Here is an 8,748-nt window from a genome sequence, read left to right on the forward strand (position 1 = left end):
ACACGCATCCCGAGTACAACAAGGAAAGGCGTAAAACACGCGCACAACATATTTAATCGATGTACTCCAATAACGCTAGGTACAATACGTACTACACGGACGGATCTGCGTATGCAGAGGCAATCGGGCAGCGCTACCAAAGGAGGTACGCCCTGGCAGTCGTGAATGCGAGCAGCCAGCAGCAAATTATCGCGTCGGCCACGACCCCACCTCGGCCGTAATGTTAGCAGTGGCGCTCGCTCACGCGGAGTGTTCGGAAAGTCACTGACTAGGCATGTTTCTCAAGGGGCACGTGACTGCGCTAGAGTCGCGATAATCCCCAAATCGTTCAACCACCGCCATCGCCTACCCTGGTGCCCGGGCCACGAGGGGGTACAGGGGAACGAAAAGGCTAACGCGTTAGCTCGAGCGTCTACTAACAGGGGTATTCCCCCATCTAAATATATTACACGCCATGTATCCCACTCGCTATATGGCCAAGTGCCCTTGGTGCGGGGGCATACCTACCCTAATACACGTAACTTGGGAGTGCACTAAGCACCCTCATAGGTCAACTAACAATATGACTATGGAGCAGCGGGAGGCACAGCTCGCCCGTTCCGACTTGGCAGGACAAAAGTCCTTAAGGGCCCCGTGTCGCAGAAAATCCGGTGTCGGCGTCCGGCGCCGTAGTCTGCGGTGGCGTCATGTGAGCGAACAATATTCTATACGGCACTAAAGTATTCTTTGCAAAGTTATCCCTCGGAAGTTCGAGAATTACAGCCCACAAACAAATGCCATGAAACAAAACACCGACAGCGCATGCTTTTTGTGTAAATCTTCTCAGACTGCAATGTTAAAAGTAACAGAAGATCGGCCCAGCTTTCTGCCAGAAAGCTCGCCTTCGTGCATAGCGTTCGCCGCCAGCGTTTCCCAGTAAACATTACGGTCACATAAGCTGCGCTGCACTTCCCAGGAAGCGTGAGAAGCAGTCAGGGATCTTTGAAATCTGCCGCGTTCCACTCTTATTGTCTAATTCTTCGTCAAAGCAAGTCCTAGCCACATGATGATGATAAGTGGTTCTTGAGGGAAAGGGAAAGGTTGGCGCTATCTTCTGCAGCCCTTGAGGGAGCACGGCTCAGCGCCAGTCTAGCCACATCCAATACAAGAGCGATGCCTGATATCCTTGCAGTCCTGGTGCAGGTCGGTGTTGCATCTAATTATTTAGTTTGTGTAGTCTTGCGCGCCCTATAGTAGTCGTATTCTAATCTGTCAACCAGAGTGCGCGTGTCATGTGGCCATAAAGTGCCTTTGCTGGCCAAAAAGGAATCGGAACGCAATAATATTTTATAGCGAATCTGTATGTGGCTAGATTCTGGCGGATCGCGTCCGCGCACAAAACGACGTGTAGAACGATTTTCGGCGGCCCTAGCCCCTCGACCCGCCCGCGCCTCGCCACCGCTGATGCCTCTTTCACAAGTGTCGCGATACTCGGCGGCGGCACTTCCCACCAATCATTGTGCCCTTTTGTCTCGTGACATAGAGATCACGCCATCGCTGTTGCCCTTTGGACTTCCCAAGGGACGGACGCGTGTCGTTTTCTCGGAGGAAGAAGAGTGGGAATTGAAGGAGCGCCAACGCGCACAGAAGCGCAAATGGGCACGAAAACGACGTGAAGCCGCTACCGCAAATCGTGCAGCCGCAGCCGCTGCCGGTGCTTCGAGTTCCACCACGTCGAGTAGCTGCGACTCCCTCGCGGAAGAAGAGCAGCTTGCCCGCCTGGAGTGCCGAAGTGAGCAAAAGCGTCGGTGCGACCGGCGCCGGCGGGCGAATACCACCGACGAGGATCGGGCCATTGAAGTGCAACGCAAGCGCGATGCACGCCGCTGCGACTGCACACCATTAGAACGTTTGCCCGAGGCGACGGCGAGGTTTCAACGAGAGTTCATCGGCAACCCATTCGGTGCCACGTGCGCCGTTTGTGACCGTCTTTGGTTCACCGGAGACTTGGCCACGATCGGCGGCGTGCGGTACGCCCAACAGCGTGAAATAGCCGCGGGTGCGTTGCGGTAGTGCATCTATTCAGAAGCCTTCCTATAGCAGACCCTCCACAGTCACAGCGTCGCTGGCTTCCATCGTCACTGTAGTGGCAGGGCTCTGAATGTATTTAACAGCGAAGCTGTTTAAGGTAGCCGTAATTTGTGGTGCGTATACCGGTGGTAGCCATGACAACCCGAAGAAGGAGGTTGCGCGCGTGGTCTCCTCCTCGCCAGGCCCCTGCCTTCCCGACCCCTACATCTCTTCTCTCCGCGGCCCGCTGAGCCAGGAGAAAAGGCGAAAGCTTGCACTAGGCTGCGCAAAGCTCAAGACACAGCGAAGCTGGCCGATTGATATCGAGCGGCTAGCCTCCAACGCGTTCGGCGTCGGCAAGCAACAGCGTTCTTGGCACTGTGCCAACCTTGGTTAGCCTGCCTGCGTTTGCGGCATGCCAGGAACGCTGTCACTCGTAGGCGCCGACGCGTTCAGCGCTAGTCAAGGGAAATGTCGCCAACGCGTTCGGCGTCGGCAAGCGACAGCGTTCTTGGCACTGTACCAAACTTGGTTAGCCTGCCTGCGTTTGTGGCATGCCAGGAGCGCTATCGCTCGTAGGCGCCCACGCGTCCAGAGCTAGTCACGCAAAATATCGCGAAAGGGAAGGTACCTCCGAAAATCATCAGTCGAGAATACCTTCCTACATGCGTAGTTAAGTTAAACCAAGTTAAGAACTAGCAGCAACCAAGTTCATACATAGCAGCAGCAGCAGCCAGTAAACTTCGCATGTGCCTAAATTTTGCGTGACCGAGTGCAAACTTGTTTACTTGATGCTCGAGTTGCCTTATCGGCGCCTTTCCTGTGATCCTCTCCTCACCAGGTAACCACTAGAAAGCCATGGTGCGACTTTCTGTTTTATTACGTGGAAGTTGTAGGTCCAAATATTTTGCAAGGGAATTCGTCGTTCTGTTCCGGAGAACCTACTGCACACGTGGTAATGCCAGCTGCCAGTCGCAACAAATGGCCATATTTGCCAGCACTCTACGTGTCAATGAACATAAATTCACCGCCTAGAGCCCAGAGTTCTTCAGCGGCAGGTCTCCTGACATGTGAAGTCTTGAACCATAGTGTTACTTATCACGTTGGTGTAACGACAGCGCTGGTGTTGGTGTAACGACACCAACAAGTATGTACCAGCAAGTGCCTTAGAAGCAATACACAGCAATAGATGCTCCTATGAGCACAGTAAAAACTGCATGTCTAGAATGCAGCCCTCCATACGGACACGAAGACTGCATTGCAACTACTATTTCGCGGTCTACCTTGCACCAACGTCTCGCGCTAGTCACTATAGCGTTCATGAAAGACCTCGACAACAAAGGCGACAACAGTGGATCCACTCTTCATTTGGGATTGCTGTATAAATGGTGAAGATCATAATGTGGCATATGCAGCACTCTTCCGAAAAACAACGTGCCAAAGAATAAGGAAGTCAAGAAATGCGGATCTCTGGATCAGAACAAGATCTGCCATTTGCCTGCATGTTTATTTAAGCGGCGGCGTAACGATTCTCTTTGTGTTTAATGCGACGAGGCTGGACCTTTGCAGTCGTGCCCGAGCTTTATATACCATGCGGAAAAAAGGACGCGCTGTGTTCTTTGTTTTTTTTGTCATTTTTTATTTTTAAAATAAATTTGTTACAGACGACCCGCCATGGTTTGTTTAGTGGCTATGGGATTGGGCTGCTAAGCACGAGGTCGCGGGATCGCATGCCGGCTATGGCGGCCCCATTTCGATGGTGGCGAAATGCGAAAACACACGTGTACTCAGATTTAGGTGCACGTTAAAGAACGCCAGGTGGTCCAAATTATTCCGAAGTTCCCCACTACGGCGTGCCTCATAATCAGATCATGGATTTGGCACGTAAAACCCCACAATTCATTTGTTACCGACAGCAATAAATTGATTTGTATGAGCACATTGCGCTTGCCGACTTCTTCAGAAACTACAAAAGAAAGTTGTTCCGTACGCGTGCCTGCAGCATGTCGTGTTTCCAGAAGTGCTCCTTATAGCCAGCAATAAAGCTTCACGCATTCTTGAATTTTTAAGAGACACGGATTTGCTGAACGTGAGGTAACGTACACCAGTTACATTACAAGAGGCACTGAGGCGAAGCAATTTCCGGGCCTATCCACAATGTTGCATCCCCCTTTAGCTTCAATCAGCCGCCAGCAACCCCCCCCCCCCCCTCCGCCTCACATCGTTATTGACTATGTCCACACCACATTAGGCTTTCTCAAAGTTTCTCCATGAAAAAAATGAAAATGGCAGAGGCACTTACGACTGTTTACGTTTGGGAATGCGCCAATATTATAGTCCCTTTCGTGAAACATTTTTTCAGCCAGATATCTGCGACGTGACGTGTGCAATCACGCACGCGCTAGGAACACGTTTGGTCAGCCGGCACCATGGAGTCACCGTGGCCTGGGGGAAGCAAGCTCGTCTCGCACCCCGGAGACCCGGGTTCGATTCCTGTCCAGACCGAAGTGCACAAAAGTTTATTTTCAAAGCCATCAATTTACTTTGTTTACAGGAACCTTCCGAAGATACGTAACGTCAATCTGAGCATTTTTGACGCGTTTTTACTCTTTGCGCCATCGGCCCTTTTTGGTACCATAGCTCGGTCACGCCACTAGCACCGAATTTTCGCGCAATGGGCCATATAATGTTTTCTCATTGATAGACAGTTTTAGTTACATGTACGTGGAGACTTCACGTACGCAAACGTGAACAGTCTACGTACCTTACGTGCACGCCATCTGAAACGCTTTTAGCTACACGTACGCGACGCACCACGTAGCTACATATATCGGGAATTATGAACAATTCAATTCAAGATGAGTATTTCAGCGAAGCCAGTGATGTGCATTGATGCGTGCCGGTCATCGTCTCCGCAATGCCCGGAAGTCTGTTGTGCAAGCGTTATCTGCTGTCATCGTTGACATGGAATGAAATAGATGACCAGTCATCCTGTCGCCTTGTTTCCATGCAAGCCATCTGCGCGCGCTCAGCACGCCATCGCTTGTTCGTGATCTCGCGAAACCCCCGCGCGAAGCTGTCTACGTGCGCAAGAAACGCACGTAAAAAATCGAATCTCACGTACGTCCGTGAGACCAGCGCGCGGCCGCTACGTTCTGCGCATGCGCACTGCTTGCACGTAGACGCTCTATGTACGCAAAGCCTCTACGTGCGTGTAACTAAAACTGTCTAATAGTTGCATTGAAGCGTACAGGCATCGCACGGCCACGTGATATCGGCGCCACCTCTGCCTCGGGGAACACTACACACGCCGCATAATTCGTCCGCGTGATATATAAGGTCTATGCTAGCGAAAGTGAGACCTACGTGAAGTACATCATGAAAAATGTTACGGCGAAATTTATTCGGTTATATGAATCACAGTACTTCTGTTTTCTGAAGTACAAAAAAAAAAAAGAAACTGCCAAGCTTGCACTAGGCCGCGCAAAGCTTGAGACACAGCGAAGCTGGCCGATCGATTTCGTCATAACCTAAGAGATACCTGACATAACCAATCTCAACGCAGGCATAGCCAAGTTCAACCTAGCTACTACCACGAGACGCAATCGATCGATAAGCTTCGTTGTGTCTCGAGCTTAGCGCGGCCTAGTGCAAGCTTTGCCTCCCCATTACGACGACAGAGGAGAAGTCTAATTCTACGCTGGAATGATTAGCGGCCACGCAGCCAGCTGTGGAAGAAGACGACGAACGCGGGAACAGTGGCACGAGCGTGTGCCGAGCGCGAGTACGAGCGCTAACCGAGGGGCGCCAACGAGCCAGCTGCGGAAGAAGAATAACGTTCAGCAATAAACGTTGTTGAGTTGACTCGCTTGTTGCCTTATTCGCCCGAACCCTACGCGCTACCGGTTGGGGAAGACCCCCACAGCCTGTAAACTTGATTTCGATTTTGATTTATTGATTTCCACACACACACACACACACACACACACACACACACACACACACACACACACACACACACACCACACACACACACACACACACACACACACACACACACACACACACACACACACACACACACACACACACACACACACACACACACACACACACACACACACACACACACACACACACACACACACACACACACACACACACACACACACACACACACACACACACACACACACACACACACCACACACACACACACACACACACACACACACACACACACACACACACACACACACACACACACACACACACACACACACACACACACACACACACACACACACACACACACACACACACACACACACACACACACACACACACACACACACACACACACACACACACACACACACACACACACACACACACACACACACACACACACACACACACACACACACACACACACACACACACACACACACACACACACACACACACACACACACACACACACACACACACACACACACACACACACACACACACACACACACACACACACACACACACACACACACACACACACACACACACACCACACACACACACACACACACACACACACACACACACACACACACACACACACACACACACACACACACACACACACACACACACACACACACACACACACACACACACACACACACACACACACACACACACACACACACACACACACACACACACACACACACACACACACACACACACACACACACACACACACACACACACACACCACACACACACACACACACACACACACACACACACACACACACACACACACACCACACACACACACACACACACACACACACACACACACACACACACACACACACACACACACACACACACACACACACACACACACACACACACACACACACACACACACACACACACACACACACACACACACACACACACACACACACACACACACACACACACACACACACACACACACACACACACACACACACACACACACACACACACACACACACACACACACACACACACACACGTACAGAGGAGGTGGATGAGGGATCAAATCATATAATCATCGGCCGCCGTCGGCTTTTGATTTGCCTTGGCACCAGTATGATTTTCTAATATGTCACGGCATATCGAGTCTTTGATCTATTTGACCTCCCAAGCTCCACATTTTCCCCAGGCTTAGCAAGATTTTACAGCCTTCGTCTGTTGTACGTGTGTGTGTGTGTGTGTGTGTGTGTGTGTGTGTGTGTGTGTGTGTGTGTGGTGTTCATGCGTGTGCACCGTGACTGGCATAGTCCTGCAGAGAATAACGTCGGTGGTTCAGATCTGCGTTCTGACGGGGACAAAAGGCGGAAACAATGGTATACCTGCGTTATACCACACGATAAAAAACCCAACGAGGTCAGAATTATTCTGGAGATCCCGACAATACAGCGTATTCAATAGACCGTTTGCTTCTTTGAGATGGTAAAATTAATAATTTGATGTTTTTTTCTGCAGGCCTGATTACGCTCAACGGACCCGAGTGGAAGGAACAAAGACGCTTCTTCCTGAAGACGTTTAGCCAGCTTGGAGCTGGCACCCCGGCAATGGAGGCTCGGATACAGGTTACGAATACAGATACCAGTTAACAAACGCCGTCTAGAACTCTCGAATTGCGTTATTGTTAAATCATTGTTCGACACACACAGGCGCAGATTGACAACTTGTAAGCGGCATTGTTCCGTATGCCTGATCCACTTAACTATGTAAAGGATGATCTCGTGTAATAGACACGCAAGAACTTACCACAGCCGATGAGCTCCGAAAAATGCTTTGACAAATGTTTTGGCGTTGACGCCAAAATTTTGACATCTAACACTGATACCACCCTGGTATTTCGCTTGCTGACCTCACCTCATTCTGAAGTTTCCATTTTTGCACTCTCCACTACTAATTTCAAGGTACTAATACCCCTTTTGTTGTCAAGAGGAACTATAAATAGCTTTTTCACTCAGGTGTATGCCGATTGCTTTTCCTTTCTTTTTACGAATGGTCGCTGCACGAAGTGAGGCCTGCGCTTGCAGAGCAGCACATAAAGACAGTTTTCTTTATTTATTTATACGAAAGCTTGCCCTATCGTATAACCTATACCTTCAGGCCTCTTCTCTGTGTGAATCGGAGAAGTGTTATATGATATCTGTTATTGTGCTACCAGCGACCACAAGTGGTTCTGGTAATGTACCGAAGATTGGCTTGCAGAACAAGATGAAGCGTTATGATTTTATAGCAGGACAACTTCATAACAAGTGATGACTATTTGTTTCCACCACGGCGAGGGGCAGCGTTAGAAAGTGTGCAATAAGATGAAATCCGGTGCAAGAGTCATCTCAGTCGGGAGCCTCATGGAGCCACCTCGCCTTCGTTAAGATAACGGAAGGATGTTAAGCCACACGTTCGGCTAAGGGCGCGAGCATGATGCCACAGGAAATATGTACTTGCGCGGAGTAGGGTGAAGGCTTAACGTGGAAATTGATATAAAGCGCAAATAGAACCGGGAAAAGTTTTTTCCTGCTAGTTGGAACGCTGTTAGAAGGGTAGAAATTCGGCTTTGTTGGTTAGTTTATAAGGTTTCGTTGCATGACCTTAAATCTAGCACATACTAGTACTCAGGGATAC

General features: G+C 50.0%; 1 protein-coding gene across 1 annotated transcript in view; it reads left to right on the top strand.

Annotated features, from left to right (window-relative positions):
* Window positions 1-1,443: 1,443 nt before the first annotated feature.
* The window catches only part of LOC125939823 (homeotic protein female sterile-like), a 13,717-nt gene continuing 6,412 nt past the window's right edge, over window positions 1,444-8,748 (top strand). Inside the window, 2 exon segments of the mRNA XM_049655279.1 lie at window positions 1,444-2,038; window positions 7,591-7,697. Coding sequence (XP_049511236.1) covers window positions 1,444-2,038; window positions 7,591-7,697 — 702 coding nt within the window.

This window comes from Dermacentor silvarum, chromosome 9, assembly GCF_013339745.2.
Source record: "Dermacentor silvarum isolate Dsil-2018 chromosome 9, BIME_Dsil_1.4, whole genome shotgun sequence".
In the NCBI taxonomy this organism is placed as follows: Eukaryota; Metazoa; Arthropoda; class Arachnida; order Ixodida; family Ixodidae; genus Dermacentor; species Dermacentor silvarum.